This window comes from Rissa tridactyla, chromosome 1 (genome assembly GCF_028500815.1).
Source record: "Rissa tridactyla isolate bRisTri1 chromosome 1, bRisTri1.patW.cur.20221130, whole genome shotgun sequence".
Classification (NCBI taxonomy): Eukaryota; Metazoa; Chordata; class Aves; order Charadriiformes; family Laridae; genus Rissa; species Rissa tridactyla.
Window position 1 is genome coordinate 160,761,705 of NC_071466.1, and position 19,325 is coordinate 160,781,029.

A 19,325-nucleotide genomic window follows, 5' to 3' on the forward strand; every position below is an offset into this window, starting at 1 on the left:
TGATAGACTTGTGCCTCCCCATAAAACTAATGATCAGTAACAATCTCGATAGCTATCTGGCTATGCTCGTCTATTCTCTTTCCAAATAAGTTGTGTGGCTTGTCATAAACTTATGAACCTGTAACAGTGTACTCTGTACTACAATGGTTTGCTGGGGCAGAGCAAATGGTCTGCGACTGGTCCATAACTTCAATTTGAAGTTTGATAGTAAAGATGTTCAGTAATCTATCAGAAGTTAAGAGAGCTGATACGCTCCACTGGTTCGCTGCTCTAGGAGAGCCAAGTAACAAGTAAACGGAGATACAGATTTGTGGAAGGAAAAGCTCTATTACCATTCTTTACGAACGCAAGAGACTTTGCAGAGCACAGCTGTTGAAGATATCACACAGGGAGAAGGAAAGTCCTCAATATAGACAGATCCCAAACAATGTAAGGCTTTCCAGGTCACAACCAACACCCTGAAGCTCGCAGGCTATCTGTATGCAGCTGGAACCGGCTCTCAGCGTGAAGCTGTGCTTTATAAGAGGGCTGCCTCGTTTGGCACTTCTCACTTCAGCCTCTGAATAGTCTCAAGGAGCAGCCCCATGCAGAGAACATTAAAGTAGTACTGTCTTTTGATAACAACAACTATCATGAAAAGTTGTTTTTTACACTAACTCCCTGGTACATAATCTAAAACCTAACTCCTGTTTTGTGGTGGTTTTGTTTGAGTATTTACTCCTGTGGACTGATTAGCCAGCCCTGCTCTAAGCTCAATACTTCTGACCTCCAAGTTAAGCAACAGGAATTTACTTTTACTCTTTCTCTGTTCTCAGTCAACCACAGCTTTAGATTTTCTTCCTGGATTCAAAAATGAAGTATATGCTTCATTTTTGTTGTTTATTACATCTTTCTGACACTTTATGGAATCCCTGTAGTGTACTGTGATATACCTGCAAAAAGGCCAGTGTTAAAGACACTACGTGAAGAGGAGAGAAAAAAAAAAGACTCTCATAAAAACTGTCACCCACAACAGCACGTTTCTATGGTAATACAGGACTGCTTTGGGTTGTTATGGTAACTAAACCTTTAAAAGCAGTAGCATAAAACCAAAGCAAAAAAAATCACAAAAATGGAGCTTCATCACTGCTCTTCCCAATTTTACAAATCATTCTCAGCCTTCCTACCCCACACAAAGACTAGATTGGATGTTACGGTGATCAAAACTCTTTAGGAAGAAAACCACTTGGCTTCATGGCAATGGGTGCGCAGAGCCTTCTTACCCCTCTCTTAGAACCAAGGACTAAAAGCGCTGGTCCACAAGAAGAACTTTTGCACCGTAGAGCAAAACAAATAAAGAAGTGATAACAACGACAGCAGGACTAATTGCTGACTGCAGCCAAGTGTGGATGATATCTGCACTACCCATCTCGCAGGAGGGAGAGGACAAAATTTCACTGAATTAAATGCTGGGTTAGGTCCTTAATGCTACTGAGTATTTCATTACTTCCTTGGCAAGTTTTTTCTTATAGTCAGATACAGAAATTTACTGTGATATATGGCGGTTTTAGCTAATCTCAGATAGGTTTCAAGATAAAGAATCTTTACTAACTTGGGATGTGTTGCCACTTCTCCCTTTTCCTATTCTTTTTTTCCTGTATATTCACTCCTGCTTTCCGTCTCCACACTGTTTTCTCATTTGCTTACCAGTTATGTCCACTTCCTATTATTATGTTTGAAAGAATTATATGATCGTGAGAACGGAACTGACAGTGTGAAAACATCTTCTTCTAATTCTGCCGAGATGCCTCAAAACTCATACCCCAGCAGCGTGTCCCTTTGCTGCCCTGCTTATGCACTTCAGCCTTCATGCACGTCACACTGCTGAGGTCACCCAACTCTTTTTACTTGTGACCCATATCAGGGGTCTAGGGTTGAAAGGAGAGCATATTTAAAGATTGCTCGTCCATCTTTTTTTAGTTAGCCTATAAAAGAAGTTGTAAGTTCAAAGCAGAAATGTTTATGTAAATCAGGGAATATAGGAACTAGACTTCTTTACTGATGTTAAGTCATCCTGTTCACTCCGATGTTTTATAGAGCTAGCTTATACCAGTTTATATGTGCTCTCTCAGGATTTTAGGACACCAGTGTAACAATATTCAGATCATCATTTCTTAGTAGTATGGGAAAGTGCCTGAATGTCCAAATACTGTAAAAATTGGTGCCAATATGACTCTGAAGCAGGTTGGCAAAAAGCCTGTAGACAGCCCTACAGAATGCCACTTGGCACCTGCAATAATCGTATCCTGAAGCATGCAGGAAGGAAATACTATTACTGTCTATTAAACATAACATGTGCAGGAAGACATGGTAATACCATAAATTAATGAAGTTCATGAGATTCTGAGCCAGTTTTAGAGGCGATGTGCATTTCAGTAAGTTGCTGTAAGCATAAACTGGCAGACATTTTGTGTTGATGACAGAAGAGTGGTAGCATCGAGTGAGCCAAGGACAACTTTATGACAAAAAGTATGATGGCTCACTTCACCGTAGGGCTTCTCTTGGTGTGTCTGAACAGCACTTATTTGACAGCTCTCCTAGTCCCTAAGCAGATAGAAAACAACACCATATCCCCAAACACGGACGTAAGTAGCTTCAGGGTCACTTAGTTGTGCCAGTAGTTAATGGCTCTCAAGAAGCTGTTCTGCTGGCATGTTCAGTCCCAGCTCTGCAATGAACCCCAGAATCATGAGAACCAGAAGCAGCTGACACAGGGCTCCTCTTATATCCAAGCAGGAAGAGCATCAGCTTAGATCTTGAGACCCTTTTAAGTATTCAGGCGGTGCAAAGGAAACATGAATTGGCCTGGTCTTCACCAGAAAATGTCGAATGTGCATCTCTTACTGACATGAACTTGTACACCATTTATGGTAGATATGAATTTTGCCTTTCAGGTCCAAATTGTTTTCAGGACCAGCCCTTGTGCAACGGAGGGTGTTACAGATCACCATACTTGACACTTAAGCCCAAATTATGAACTCCGTTGTGACTAAACGCAGGAAATAAAATAAAAATACTGAAAAGTTGTGGACACACTTGGTCCCTGAGTTCTACTTCATGTTTATCGATCACGTTTTGGTATATACCTGGAAGGGCTAGGACAAGAAACTTTTTGTTGTTAGCAGTGTCTCAAAACACAAAAAGGATTTACCTTGAGGAAGGAGTCAGAGGGAGAAAAGCTCCTTCGTTTAATTGAACTGCTTGGCCCATGCTGAATGCAAGCTAGACACTACTGCAAAGAACATGGAGAAGAGCAAGCTTGACATTTAAGTAAAACAAAGGAACTTGGGAGATGCACAGTGAAGCGGGCCATTACAGACATATCTAATTCTTTCTTTTAGTTTGAGGGTTAAAATAAGGGGTTCAAACACCTCTGATTCTCTAGATTGCTTGGAAAAAGGAAACCTGTGAGGTTTCTACTATTTCCACAAAATTGGACTGATTATTGATTTTGTTTACATGTCTAACTTTTAGTTCATGCAACTCTCCCCGGTTTTTGCTCGCGGTGCATTTGTACACAGCCTTAGTGCAGTTGTGTAATAAATTAGTATAATTTTGTACACTCTTTTCCCTCTTCCCTGGGAACAGGGAAGCAATACCATGCACTCACCCTGCTGATGGGACAATCATATCATCGGCCTCTGGGCAATACATTCTACCTTCCGGCTTGAGCCTGTGAAACAGATATTCCCTACGCCACTTTACCCAATGCAAATCCATGTGCTGCCAAGGACAGTATTACAGACTTAATTTGCGGCATGAAATCAAAAAGGTGAAACCTCGGACAAGAGCTTTGTAATTGGAAATGGGGCCTTAGGTCCTCAAAAATACGGATCACTAATGCAGAACAAGGTAGGCTCACAGAATATGCCTGGTTCAGAGAGGAAGGAACAGAATATCAAGTTATTACGATGCATGTCACAGAGAACTGTGAAAAGCATATGTGCTTGATAGATTGCACGTGATTAGAATGAGGGCTTTAGGCACGGAAACCTCTCTATTAAATATCATTCTTTCTTTAGTCCTAGTAATATAACTATCAAACCTCAGAGTAAACTTTATTTGTTAGGTGAATGACCCATGTGTCTCATCTGCTTGGCTTTTTCACACACGCAGAGGTGTGTGAATCATCATTACACATTATTAATTGGAATGATGGACAGGTTGCCACTCCCTCCGTGTTCACTGCCTGCTCACACACTTGTTCTGCTTTATTGTCACCTGCGTAATGCAGACTGACTGGCCAGAGTGATTAGTGCACAGATTTAATTTGTGTGCTCTGCTCAAGAAGACTGGCAGACATGCGGGTTTGAGGATTTTTTAGTCCTCTAAAAAAAATACAATTAATCAAGTTGTGAGTTGACAGGACAGGGGTACTGAATGTATCTGAGGGGGAGCATGTCTATAATTGCACAAGGTGAGCAGATTGCAGGAGAAAATGATCAACCCCAAACATTTATTGGTGGACAGCAACTTCTGACTGAATTCCCCTTTTTAGTTGTGATCGGGGGTTATTATTTTCCTCCTCAGTTTGCTCCCACCCTCTGCTCTCATAGGTTTTCATTTCAGCACAGTCTACTGGCATCCCGCTCCCAGAAATGCACTCTTCCTCTGCCAAGAACAAATACACAAAGCAGAAATGCTCCTTCGCCCAGTGTGTACATTCTGGGAGCTGGATTTTCTAGCTTCTGGAAAGTCACAGCTCCTGCCAGTCAAGGCAGATGGGGATGTGCACTTTGCTCCTCTGATGCCACACTCTGCCCAGATTTCTCTCACTAAATATTTGCAAGGCAATTTAAAGAGCTCTAGGTCCACTCTCCATGGTTGGAGTACTTGAGATTAATAGAATTAAAGTCTCTCTAAATCCTGAAGAAAGAGCTCAGGGGAGACAAAATCTGTTTTTTCTTTAACACCACGTGAGTCACAGAATGTTTAGTTTGGGTGTTTGATACATCACAGCATCTAAGCCAAAAAGACAGCTGTAGAATGAGTGGCAGGTTAACAAAGACTGGAGAAAAATAATGCAGAAAAAGCACAAAAGATTGATGTTGAGAAGGTAGAACAAAGTCTTCAAAATTTCAGTATTGCCAACAAGATTTTATTACAAATCTTGTAGTATGTGGTGGGTTTTTATTCTGAAAGCTCCAGTTGTGGAATCAAAAGATGACAAAAGAATATCAGCTTTCATTTTTAATTAAAACATTCCCAGCCCCCATGGGAAAAAGCTTGAAAACATGACCAAAGGGTATCCCTTGGAAATCAAAGTGGAAAAATAAAGAACTCAAATCTTTTCTTTTATTTTATTTTAGAATTTCCCCCCACCATGAGTTATACCCAATTTCTATGCACTGTTGGCCTTTCACCTCTAAATATTTCTGCCTGGTGGCAGAAACAGACAAAGAACCATTCAGCTAAAAAAGAACTATAGATGTTTTAGAAACTGCAGCCATTCTATTTTGGCAGCAATTCATAATCAGAATTTTCTGATTATGTCCCTTGTCACATTAAAACCCATAAACTAGAATGCGCACATGCTGATCTATATAATAAACTCTCTCCCCTGGATCTCATTTACTGAGGTCAACTTTCTTACATACTGCCTCCTCAATAAAGGAATACCATAGCAAAGCAAACTGCAATTAGGAGAAAAAAAAAAAGGGGAAAAAAAAAAAAAAAGAGCTTCCAGCCAGTCAGCTTATCTGGCAAGTGTGGAGAGACAGAAGTGTTTTTCCCTAGACCCACAGAATCAGTAAGTCTTTGCTTGATCCCCTCCTAATTAAAATCAGCAAAAATAACCTTCAACCACGGTTACAAACTTCTCTTTTTTTCCAAATATACTAAATCCTTACTTTCTTTGGCTCTTCGCCAAGATAAACTGTAATTCAGTGTTCACTCCCGTGGTTTCTCACATAGTTGATAACAACAGCATCGTGAGACAGAACGGCACAACACACCCCAACATTTCTATCACCTATAGCTAACAAATAGGATTCTTTATCAATGAAGCTTCAAGGCTTCTGCAGCAGAAAAGAAGAAAACACCACGATGTAACAATCGGGAACAGAAAATCTTAAACAGATAGAGTCTCCACAGGGACCTTTTCAAAGAGAAAATGTATTTCATTTGTGGAATAACCCTAGAATGAGCTAGGTACTGTAGTCCAACCATTAAACACTTATACAAGTCTTTCAGAAACTAACAGATGTTCTTTTTATGAGCATAGACAAGTGCCATTCGGCCTTTTTAGACACCTATAAAAATTCAGATAATTTTAACCCATTTTAATAGCTGCCTGACAATTTTATTAACGCACTCCGCTACAATGTGATCCTGTTTCCTTCACAAAAAGACTGACTTATATCATGGATTTTTACACACGCTAAGGTGCACGTTGCTAATGCTTTCCTCTTGATTAGTAAAAAAAGAAAACCTATTGTACTGACCAGAAGGAACAGAAAGATCTCTGCAGGATTTAACACAGTGTGTCAGCCCACAGAGATCCCATCTCAAAATGATGTGTGGAAGCTTTAATGATTTACTCAGTGTAAACTGACAGACTGAAGTACAAACCCTGCCCAGAATCAATTCTGTGGCTCAAACCCTGCCTTCAGCCATAGGTGACAATCAATTTTAAATTTTAATCTTGGCAACAACTGAATATTTTACATCATCACAAGAAGAGCATACCCATAAAAAGTACAGCTTTTGCAGAAGAAGAGCTGAGGTCTGACAGGTATAGTTTATTAAAATGGGGCTTCACTGATAGAGCCAAATTCAGGGAAATTTATACAGCACCTGCTGACTTTGCCTGACTCTCACCGGTGCCATCAGCATCTCACTTTCTGGCACACTAAATTCACACACAAATGAAATGTTATGCATGCATTTGATACTACAATCTTATGCATAATAGTTCTTGTAGGAATATCATTACTAAACCACCTACACAAGATGTTGAATTTTGTGATGGTTGTGATTTTTTTTGTTGTTTGTTTGCTCTTTTTCCTGAAGAAGCTGCAAAAATAGCAAGAACCTAGATTGTTACCTCAGGCGTTCTGCAGAACAATATACCAAAGCAGCACATACTGAGTGTTTGCAAATTTTAAGTTTGGGATTGACTATGTGCCAGTCTTGCTTCAGCTGTGGGCACTTGATCCTGCACCAAAATCGCTGTTGACCTTTTCTGGTATTTATGATGTCGGTATGGATTTTTATCATTGTTTGAGCTCCTGACACAAAGCAAACAGCTTCTATAGCATGTTTTTATTCATGCAGAGTATGAATATGGGAATCTCAGTCTTCCTATCAAGCTTGCCATTTCTCTTTCTTGGATGCTTGGTTAATGGAGGTAGGTGATTCTGCCTCATTGCCTTCATCAGCTTTCCAAAGAAGAGTCACTTCCACAGATGTAACTGTAGAATATAAGCACTAATTGTAGCTTATATTCTCTGGATGACTTAATCTACAAGAGAGTTATTTGAAATACATTAGTTATGTACTATCCAGTCTCTATCGTTTAAAAGTACTTAAAATATTCATCATTATCAACTAGCTGGATTGTGAGACTTACACATAGCAGTAGGACATCACCGGTCAATATAGCCTCTGAGTTAGGACATATACTGAGAAATACTATAGTGCCCTTATATGTGGCACTCAACATAATACAGAGTCGCCCAACACTGATCTCCACAGGGATTATTCAGGTTTCATTCGTGGGTCTCAGCTGTGACTCACACATAGTGATAGCCTAAAGGAACCAGGCAGACACAAGAATTGCCACCTGGCACTAGGTAAAGCACAAAGACTCTTCCTATGTAAAGGTACAGCACCCAGCACAAAGAGGCTGTGATCCCAACTGGAACTGCAACCTGTAACACAAATAATTACAATGACTGTAACAGTCAGGTCCCAACTAGCATTTACAATGAATGCTCTTGAGAATCCATATTTAACAAATAGTTGAAGTAAAAAGCTTGGAAAAAGAAACCCACATTTCAATACCAAGAGTTTGAGTGAGCAAGGATAGTAAAACAATTAGCTGATGTGGCCTTTAAAAGAACTTTAAGATCGATGGCAGAGAGCATAGCTTTGGACTGGTTCTTTTCTCAGAAGAATTCACACAATTTCTGCAATAAAAGCATATTGGTTACACTAATCCTTGCTGTCTGAAACACTTTGCAGCGCTTCATCCAAGAATGCATATGATCTACAGTCCTATTCTTCTGCCCTTAGGCTAGATTGCTTTCTCAAGTTTAGAACTGTCAAAATCTAGTGAAAGATGAATAGAAAACATAATCAGTGTCAACTGAGTCACAGAAAACACGTATGACAGGTTATCTTCACCAGACTGGCTGCAGACTCACACCTTTGAAGTCAATATTTTGGAGGTATACATCTGTCCTAGAGAAACAGACTGCTTATCTTTGGGACAGCAAAAAAGAATGAGGCTAAAGCAGAAATGTCCAAATCCTAGCGGAGTAGGAAAATCTTGAAATTTAAGTTACTGGTTCCCAAAGACATATTTATGCATAGAGACTGAAGCTTGCATATAAAAGGAATAATAATTATACAACCCACAGTAACCGCTAAGAGACATTTTTAAATGTTACATACTTGAGAGACACTGTTTCAAGCTACTGAAGAGAGGTGTGAATTTCTCCCAAAGCCTAAGGTTGCCACTTCAAAGAAGATATTTTAAATAAAATCACGTATGTACAGCCCTAATTTGTGCACTCAGTTACAGAATAGTTGGATCATTTATTGTAAGGGCGTATGCAAAGAGCTTATCAGAAAAGGGCAGAAGAGCAATAATTTACAAAGGAATCCTACTCTCTTTTTTCCGTCTACAGAGCGAATGTAATAGTAGCTTTACCACCTAAAATATTAAGTCGCTATGTAAGGGTCTGATCTTTTCAGCAACTCTTAAGATGACAGGAAGAAGAACCTTTGCAGAACAAGGATACTGGGTTTTGCAGGTGCTATTTAAAACATACTGTGGGCCTTTCTACACAGCAAATTGGACCTGGTTAAATTGCAAGACAATCCTAAATCTGAGTTTTTTTCCAAGTGTGGTGTCCTAGAAAAAGAGAATCTGAGCTACTGGTCTCTCTTTGTCACTATTTATGTTGGGAAGAAAAGTCTTCCTGGGCACAGAAAGAACCGCAGACTCTAGGACCTTCTCTATCTTTATTTGTGTGGCTGTAAATTGGAAGACGCTGTGCTGGACTGTCTTATCAGTTGTCCTGCAGCAACCAGCAGAAGGAAGCTCTTGCCTTTTCTTTCTTCTATTTGCTGAAACAACATCCTGGTGCAAGCAGGTTTATAACGGCTACTTCTAGCAAAAAATTGGCTGTTTGAACATTTCTCTAAAGCTGCCCTCCAAGCTGGGGTTGGGTATAGTGTCAGGTTCCTTTGGAGAGTAGAACTTCCTTTCACAGGAGTTTTATTTCTCTTCTATTTAATTAATATTTCAACAAACACATTAGACTGTCCCAGAGAAATCTTCATAAACTTACTTGGGACTTCTGAGGGAGTAACAAGGGGATGAAAACATTAGTTTAAAACCGATCTTTTAGAGGAATATTTGGGGCTAATAACAAGAGACATCCTTTGAATCTTTTGTAATGCTGGCAAGAAAAAGACACTGAGGACAAACTGAGAATCACCGTATGATTTAAACCAATCTTTTACAAAGCAGTGAAAGAACAACAGTATCTTTCCAACTTGCCCTTGCTTTCCAGGATGATCCATTTCCATTGAGTATTTGCCTAATAGGACTGCGTCCTTTGATACATGCTAGAGAACAAGCTTGTCCTTGGAAACTTTCGTTTCCCTCTCCTCCACAACATTTAGGATCGCTACTTTGGGCATTCGTGCCTTTCAAAGCCCCCTCCCACCCTGCTTAACTCCTGGGGCTATGGGATTGTGCCATTAATTCTTTCTTTGTGCATGACCATCTGGGAGATAAGCAGATGCAGACACTGACCAATTTATTGTCAGGATTTAAAAATTGTGGAGAAGCAGGTGGTCAGCTGGAATTAAAAAGGGACCGGACAACTTACAAAATCATACATTTGGGAGTTGTGATACATATGTTATGACGGCTGGCAGTAGCACAGGAATTCTTTCTCCATGTCTAAGTTAGAGCTTTTCACAGCTCTAATCAGCTGAACAACATTGCCTAGGTGTATGGAGACTACCTTACACCAACTTTTTTACTTCTAGTAATTACCCTTCTCCATATTTCCATATTTTCTGTCTGTACTTTTTCCAATTTTAGGCCTGCCTCTGCTCCATATTCCTTTCTTGACAAGCTTTTTTATGCTTGGTTTCATTCCCCTCTAAAAAGCAAGGGACCTTCATTGAAACTATGGCAGAAAATATAAGCAAGGAGACGATCCCCCTAATTGTCTCAATTCAGATTTTGCCGATTTTGACCATGCAGTGCTTTATGCCCAAGTTCAGTTTATACACATTTCTTTACCTGCTTCATCATGCTAATACACCATATTCAGTAAAATATTACTATTAATGGGACAGTATCACACAGTGAGACAGCACAATAGCACCGCATTACTCCCTATGCATACATTTATGTAAATTATGGCTATCAAGGTATATGTTTATATGAAACTCAAGGTTCAGCGTAAGGAAAGGCTTAGTGAAGAGGTTTGAACAATACCTGAAGAGGATGAAATCTCTATCTTCCTTAACGAAGCAAGTGTGTGAATAGTTCAGTTAAGTATGTAGGTCATCGCTTCTGGCCTGCTAAAGGGACATCAGTATATCCAGAGAAGGGAAAGGAACCAAATGCAGTGAAAAGCAAGTACTAGCACCCAGTCCTTCACCGTAGAGCTCAAGATAATAGCTCCTGCCAGTTTGCTGGGTACTGGGAAAGACAAAGAGGCCTTGTGTATTTCAGCATGGGATAAGTACCGTAAATGCGCTCTTTTTTTTCTGTCACCTTTCTAACATAGTGGTTTATTTTGGCTTCTGTAAATAAATGGACCCATTTGCTTAGGCTGACTTTGCTTGAGGTGATTTTAAGAGAGCTGATGATATGCATCAAGGATACACTTTTACGGGGCTGTAAACCTTCAAACCAGGATACAGCAATGCCTCTGCACTTACCAGCACTCCAATATATATTCTAAGGGCAAGAGAAGAACAATAGATCACATCTCTGACTCTGAAAAGCTGGCAACACTGGAGCCTGGGACAATTAAATGGTTTTAGCAGTGTGTTAGCCAGGAAAGTACTCTGGTTTGTGACAGGACAGTGGGGAACTTTTTAATGATCATCTCCTCACACGGTAACTCTGAAAGTGTCCTTTCTTTGTCAAACTATCAAGGAGGTTTTCAAGGAACTGTGGAAAATAGATAGAAGTAGAGAAAACTACTTTAGGTGGATACTTCAAATCCAGAATCCTTTATCAACTCATTAAGAGGAACAAGCAGTAACTCATTTCTATTCACATGTAGAAATTTGCCCCCTTCGTGCTCCTCCTCCGTCCAAATATGATCCTAACTTCATTTATTTTCAGTGGAAAAGTTATACCGAAAGTAATAATTAGGTTTTATTAATAAAAAGTAATATAAAACAAGTTCTTCCAACTATTGAATACCAACAGTTGCCTGAATGGTAGGTCACGACAGCATCCTCATAATTCTTTATCATCTACTGTAGTGTCAAGATCTCACCTTTCCCAAATAATTCGACGAATAAAACAAACTACATAGATAATCAGTGCTGTCAATCATTCTATACGGAACATTGTTGAGGAAAGAGCTCACAAATAGAACAATTATATTCAAACACCAAAGAACGAAAGAGTGAAAACATTTAACAAATCTCAGATAGCCCTTTTACCCCCATTGTACTGTTTGCTTTACCGTTCTCCCTCCCCACAAATAAAGACAGTAAAAAAATCATTAGAATACCTTTGAACTTGTGAAAGACGGCCCATAGCTCAGCAATGTCAGTGGCAAATGTTATGTCTGTGTCGAGGACAATGACTCGCTCAAGATTGGAAGGTAGAGTCTTAGTCAGAACCAACTTCATCAGCCCGTAAATCCCAGAGTAGTGTTTGTTGGGGATCCAAGACACTTCCGACTGACAGGAGATGGGAAGTGGGAAAGAGGAAGAAAAAAAAAAATCTTCATTAGAGAGAGAAACTCTTCCTGACACTAATTTCTTATAGTAGTGTAAGATCTCTGAGTACCAGCAATACAACACCATAAAATGCCAGGTGGAAACAGTCATCTAAAATCCTGCTTTAAAATTAACTTCAGAAGCTCTGAAATTTGCAAAGTTTCTGAAAGCTTGAAAAAAAAATTCTTTGAGGTAACCGCTTTACACAATATAATTAAAATTAGTTAAGCCTTTCCAACTTGGTACAATCCACTCTGAGACATCCATGTATCCTGATAAAATTGAAATATATTTTTAATCCAAAACTTCAGGTGTACTGCAGATTGCTTTCATTTTCAAATAAAACAAAATCTTTTGTGTTTGCCATTTCTGGAATTTTCTGACTCTGAAGTAGAAATAACAAACATAATTTTTTTCCTCTTATTTCTTATGGATTTGAAGGTCAGAATTGCAAAAGGCCAGTTATTGGGAACAATGGGCCAAAAAATTGCAAAAAATTTGTTTCTTAGAAACTGAAATTTTCCTGAAGCTTTACATCTTTAGCTTAAAAGGAGTGACATCACAGACATGCCCAAAAGTGGAGAAAGTGGGAGAACATTTTTTAGCCACAATTTTTTTGTTTGTTATATATTGAAGAGCAAACCCAAACATTTACATTTCTTCAGTAAGGGCTAACCAAAACGTTTCTACAGCTTCTAAAATATGTTGGGAGACAAAACTCAATATTTCATTGTGCTACTGGCACTAGCATGTCCCATGTGCTACGTTTCATTTTTTTTTTATGTGAGACTCAAGTCCTCAAATATCAAAAGTCACTGCTGAAAGTGGGATACAGAAGTTTTCAAAAAATTCCTATTGCCCTCTTTGAAACTCCTCTTGTTTAATGCTTTAAAGGGCATGCACTACAGTCCCCAGATTTTAAGTTTTCCCCTAAGCTATGCTCCCATTAACTTCAATTAGTATTTTGTCTATCAGGGACCTCAGTGAGACAGATTTCAGGATTTGGCATGGCATGTTATACTTCGGAGAAAGTAGGCAGAAACTAAGTGCGTTCATAAAACTGAGAATATTTATTCTGTTGTTTAACTGTCTCATATCTATTCACCAACATTGTAAAGTTTATTAGGTGAAACAGCTTTTGCACAGAAGAGCTCATTTCCTCCAAAATCCTTCAAGAAAAGCTTCCTATAATAGAATGGGTTCCTAAACTTTAGTTGGAAGTTGGAAGAGTGGCTGAAGAAAGGCTAATAATAGCTGCTTAGACTGCATTTCTTTTTGAATACAAAGGTACAGGGCCTCTGCCAATGTCAGCTGACCTGCTCTTTTCCCTTTAAAATGGCACAAAATTTTCTCCTGTATTCTCAGGGTTCCTGTACCAGTACAGAGCTTTCCCTCACTGCTAAGTTCCTTAAAAAGACTGAGGGTACTAGAGCAAACCTCTAAGGAGAAAGGCGGGAAAAGCAGGTTATCTTAAAACAAACCCAAAACAGAAAGGGCAAACTGAAGTGTGAAGGGTTTTTTGTTGTTTGGGTTTTTTTTTAAGGTATCTCATCCTGACAATCCATTTGTACGTTCCCTTGTCTGTGAATATAATTCATACGTAATCACTTGCATATAAAATCTGGCTGGCATTGTCACCTACACACGTATATGTATCATGTACTTGTGCTTTCTATAGCATTTGCACTGTATAATGCCAGAAGGAGCACAAGCAAAGAATTCTAGGACACTGGTATGGACACTATGAAAGAAATTAGAGAGTGAAGTAATACACAGTGTGGTTTAATTTATGAGTCTAAAGAGACATCATTCTTTTTTCATTCTTTCTTGCTTGATCTCTCCGTAATTTGTGTAGCGTTTAGAAGAGAAATCTAGTTTCTGTCTCCCAGATATATGCCAATATTAAGACTCTAGTTATATAAAAATGAACCTCAATGTCCCCCACAAATGTCTTTTGTGTGTGTAAGAGAGATAATTTCAAATCCACACCCTCAAAGCCCTAGTTACTTGTGGTCCTAGCTCTCTCCACGTGATGACCCTAGGAACGTACTATCATATCAACATGTCAGCAAAGCAGTATTTACCCTGCTTCCCCAAACTCTGTGTTATCATTCTGAATCTGCCACTTGACATCCTTGTGCTAGACCAGCCACAGAGATCAGCTCTCTAGTCATACTGACATGGTAAGAGTTAAAGTAATTTTACAAGACTTAAACTTGCTTTTATTATTACCCATCCCTATGTTATTCATTTTGGATGGCATGTCCTTCATTTAATTAGTCCAAAGGCAATATTGCTCCAGAATAACTACTAACATACTTATGCAATAAGGGGTTCAGATGTTGCATGGATAGCCTGAGACAAGCAGGGAAGATAAAAGGTGCCTGGAAAAGTAAGAGTCACCTTCAAGGAGCCATTACTTTCTTTGCTCTCAGGATCCCCAATATCTAACACCACTGCCGTGTATCACTGCAGAGAGGAGATCCTTGCCTGGCTGTTCCTTCCGATCTGGCACACCGAAGCCAAAAGCCTGCCATCCTGAAGCCTGGTGTCTGAAAGACCGCTACTGAAAATTAAAGTAGTAGTCCCTATTCCAAATGGTCCATCACAGCTGGCTAGCGTGTGTTTGATTTGAGCGTATGTTGAAGCTTGAACTGTTAATCTGAAGCTTTCTCTCCTCTGATGCCGTGATGACCGAGACCTAAACAGGGGTCCTAATTAGTCCCCAGTATAATTTCTTCACAGCTTTGCTATTCGTGACCAATGTAACCATTCCAAAGTCATGCCAAGGAAAACTCCTTACGCTACACAACAGCACTGTGAAGACACACTCCCTCTATATAGAGACTCAATCTCTCTATTACAGATAGTCTTACTAAAAGAAATATAAGAACACTATGGTTGAATAGGTGCTTAGTAGTTAAGAAACGCCAGCTTGAGATAATTATGGTGGCCTCAGCACAAACTCTTGCAAAATTCTGCAACCTCCAAGCTGCCTACTTAGATATAACTGGTAACATTTAGCCATTTCATTTATCTAAATACTGTCTAAATATTTTCTGTAAGTCTCAATACATTTTTTTCTCTAGCATAGTTAAAATGGCCCACATATGGAACGTCTGTGAATCATTTGATTTACAAGCTAGAGCAGAGTTGCCTTCAGAGAACAAATATTCCTAGAAGATATGGCAGGAAGAGAAAAAAATAGAGTTAGTAAAAGAGGAAAGTGAAACAAAATAGTGTGACATACTTTGCCATTTGTCTAATACTCCATTCAGCAGAAATAGCACACCTCAGATCTCTAGCTCTCAAGATCTGGATTTTTGTTCATGAGAGGAGAGTAAAGAAAGGCATTTAGCTATTGCTGACAGATTCTTTTAAGTAAGCTAAGTGAAATAATACCTTCTCACTAAAGATCTTTCACCAGAACCTTCTTTATTCTTCCCATAATTGAAGACTGAAAATGCGCTAAATTATCTAAATTATTTGGTGCTTCTGGCTATGAATATAGAAATTACGTGTCCATGAGTCCACACGCTGTACACAACTGATCACTCTGGTAAATGCCAGAGAAGTGGGAGCAAGAGTCTCCATGTCCAGTGATATTTTACCAGAGAGTTGTCTTCCTGACTATGCTCTGACTACCTCTGGGAAAGGCTGTGGCTGTACACAGCCTAACTCAGCTTTCTCACGGTTCCTACCACTGTATAAATGTTCACCAGCGTTAGCAGAAGTCCACCTTTTAAGAAGAAAAGTCTAATACAGACATACAGCTTAAAATCAAGCTTCCCTGTTTCTATGATGGAGAGAGGGAAAAACAGTGGCACCTTCTCTGTTTGTGAATGAATTGCATAGTGACTATTTCCCCAAGTCGTTAGGTATTTCTACTCTTAAAAACACTTGAGTCTGTTTCCCACACATTGAGATCAAAAAGCACAACTCTTCTCCCAAGTCATCACAAATACATTCAGCCAGACTTCTACTCTTATACTGTACTTCTTTAGGGAATTGTAGCGATTATTTTTCTTCCCTAAGTAGGCTACTCCCCCCTCCCTCCAAACAGGGGATGGGGGGAAATTTGCCCAGCTGAATACTGATTGCTTTGTAGCTGTGAGTGAAATCTGTATATGGGCAGGTATCTTGAGCCTCTTTAAAAGGGATGGACATTGGTCTTGTAGACTTAGCAGAGAGCAAAATGAAACACGAAAAAAACCATGAACAGAATGACAGCGGGAACAGTGACCAACAGGAAAGGACACATTGGTGGCCCATGTTCAGCCTGGTTTCCACCAGGACCACCAGGTCCTTTTCTGCCAAGCTGCTCTCCAGCTGTGTGGCCCCAAGCATATACTGGTGCACGGGTTAGTTCCCAGGTGCAAGACTTAGCACTTCTCCTTGTTGAACTTCACGAGGTTCCTGTCAGACCCTCTTGCCTGTTAAATAGTATTTTTTCCATTTTCTTAACAGAGTTCCTCACTGTCCCACAGAATATATAGCACTGTAGCACCCCCCGAGCTACAGAAAGTGCTTCCTGTTCAGCATGGTAAGATGAGGGAAGTTTGGCTGATGAAGTGTTTTCCCTGTCCTTAAACACTTTACACTGGAAAAATGCAACCTTCAATACTGTATTGATTTTCTCACTACATTCACTGCATCTTCCTAGATATGCTTGGAGAAAAAAAATCAATCATAATAATCCTCACCTATGACATGATATCCCCATCCCCAGTCCAAATAAAAGACACCCTTTCTGCTCAGCTGACTTCGCAAAAGCACCGCTAAGGCCAGTATCTTGCAAGAGCCTGAAGATCAGACTGGCTGGGTTGATGCACCAGGCTGAGAAACAGCAAGCCTGGATGCAGAAGGTGCCACTTGCATGCACCCCTCTCAGAGGTGGGATAATAAATGGCATCAGATAGACCCAAATCCCATTGCCACCCAGACTTAATGGCTGCAGATTCACTGCGGTGGGGAAACAGCCAGCAGCAAATAGCAGGAGTCAGAAATCAGAAAAGGCTGGGGGAAAGTTGAAAAGGCAGTCTGTAAGTAATTCCGTTCCCCCAGAGCTTTCATGGCAGGTTTTGCTATTGAAAATATCAGGTATCTAGAATATACTGATTGAAATAAAGAGAAATGTGAATTAAGCTTTCTAATGAATGACTTGATGGAAACCTGGATTCCCAAAAGTATTCAGCATCTACTTGCATCTATGTTGTCAACTTCAACATAGGCACTGTCTTCCTGAAGATTATATCAGTCAGGTGATAAGCAAATTTCAGATCTTAAAAAAAGGCAACAAAAAAAAAACCCAAACAAAAAAAGCAAAACAAACCAAAACTTCCAGGTCACAGTACAATCAGAAAGAGTGGTTTGGATCTGCACAAATTGTATCTGAATCGTTCTGAATTGTACCTGACACTGATCTGAAAACCAGTGCAATCTACATGGTGCAAGAACTTGCAGCTGGAGGGATCTCTGTCAAGGAAGACCATCCAAACACTTTGGCAGCTGCTGCCTTCAGGCAGCCCTTACAAATGGCCCAGGCATGGGAAACAGCCCTGGAAATTCTGACGTGTGAATTAGATAACAATAAAAATTATTATTTCCTCAGATTGGATGAATAACTTCCTAGACGCAGTTGATAACTTGTTTTCACAGCTTTTTAATTACTTGTTTAGTGCTCTGCTGCTTCTATGAACACTAGAAGTAGCAAGGTAATATTTTTTTAAAATCATGTGACCTTTATTTAAGACAAAGCTAGTAGAACTGGGGTTTTCATGTCGCTTCTAAACTGGAGGAAAATACTGTCACCATTTTAATGACAATCACATTACCAAGTTTTTCTGCAACATAAAGCATAAAAAGAGGGAGAAAACAATATTGTATTGCTAGCACAGGACAGGAACTTTTCTTGATGCACAGTTTTTCTCATCACTGTTTTTCAATTTCACACAGGCAGAACTTCATCCTCCTGTGAATTTTTGTCATACCTTTTCTCACATTCATGAAAATTCAGTCACAATTCCAGCAACTCTAGCACAGATCAGAGTTATTTTCAGGATAATCTTTCCCGTCTCACATTGACCATATCTCACAATATCTAAAGTCTTTTTAGGGACATCTAGCTGATCCCCTTTCTCACTCTCTTGCTTCCAAGAGAGAAAAATTAACATCTTGTTTCTGAGATTGCGTTAACTGAATCATTGAGAAAGGAGAGGGGAACAGCAGGTTAACGTTTAAATATGTATAACATTCCTGCCTGTCTTTAGCACCCTGTATTTCTTTTTTGCAGATAATAATAAAAAAAAAAGAATCAAAAGAGAGAGAGACCAATTCTGAGTAATTCTGAGTGACCAAAGAGCCTGGGAGGAAGAAGGTGACTGTTACCTGTAATAGTTTCTTCAGGAGGAATGCCAAAAGGAATCTCCTTGCATCTCACCTTCGGAAAATCACTGCCTTTGCTCCACCCTTGTCAGATATCCAGCAAACATTAACAGAAGAGCCTTATTTAAACGAAAATAGACTCTTCTGTTAATGTTTGCTGGATAACTTGTAACTTCAACCTTGAATTTAATTTTTTCCTGGGTGATTCACAGCCTTGGATTATACCGATATTCCCCCCCATAACAGGTCCTTACTATTTATATGAATGGTTGTCAAGGAAACCAGGAATCCAGCAAAGCTGGGGAACTTTTCTAGATTCAGAATTTCTGGTGCCTGAGTACTTAAAAAAAATAATAATAATAATTCACACTGAGAAACAACTGTAAGGAGATGGGAATTTATACATTTTTTGCTAAAATTATATTTCAGCTGGCCTTTGCTGCTGTTGTTCTTACTCATCATTGAAGCACTGGTGACTTTAATAGAATTCTGCCTCATCTCTTGCTTTATGAACAGATGATATCTTCCACACATACATGCAACAAGTCTGGGTACAAATAGCAGCGAGCAAAAAGGTTGAGATAGAAATGGATGATTATCTGAACCTCTGGGTCCTGGATAATGTAGAGCAAATGCAGAAACCATGGAGCAAGCCACAACTGGAAAGGAAGATTAGATATTAAAAAGGCAGAACAAACAAAATCAGCATCAGCATACAGCAAAGGAGAATAACTGCAAATTAATTCTAC

At 39.5% G+C, this 19,325-nt stretch overlaps 1 protein-coding gene across 9 annotated transcripts in view; it reads right to left on the minus strand.

Annotated features, from left to right (window-relative positions):
* Positions 1–19,325, minus strand: part of LARGE1 (LARGE xylosyl- and glucuronyltransferase 1) — a 290,753-nt gene that overhangs the window by 103,078 nt on the left and 168,350 nt on the right. For all 9 annotated transcript variants that reach the window (XM_054192882.1, XM_054192875.1, XM_054192866.1 and 6 more), the window contains one exon: positions 11,982–12,153. In XM_054192882.1, coding sequence (XP_054048857.1) covers positions 11,982–12,153 — 172 coding nt within the window. The remainder of the gene's footprint in view (positions 1–11,981; positions 12,154–19,325) is intronic.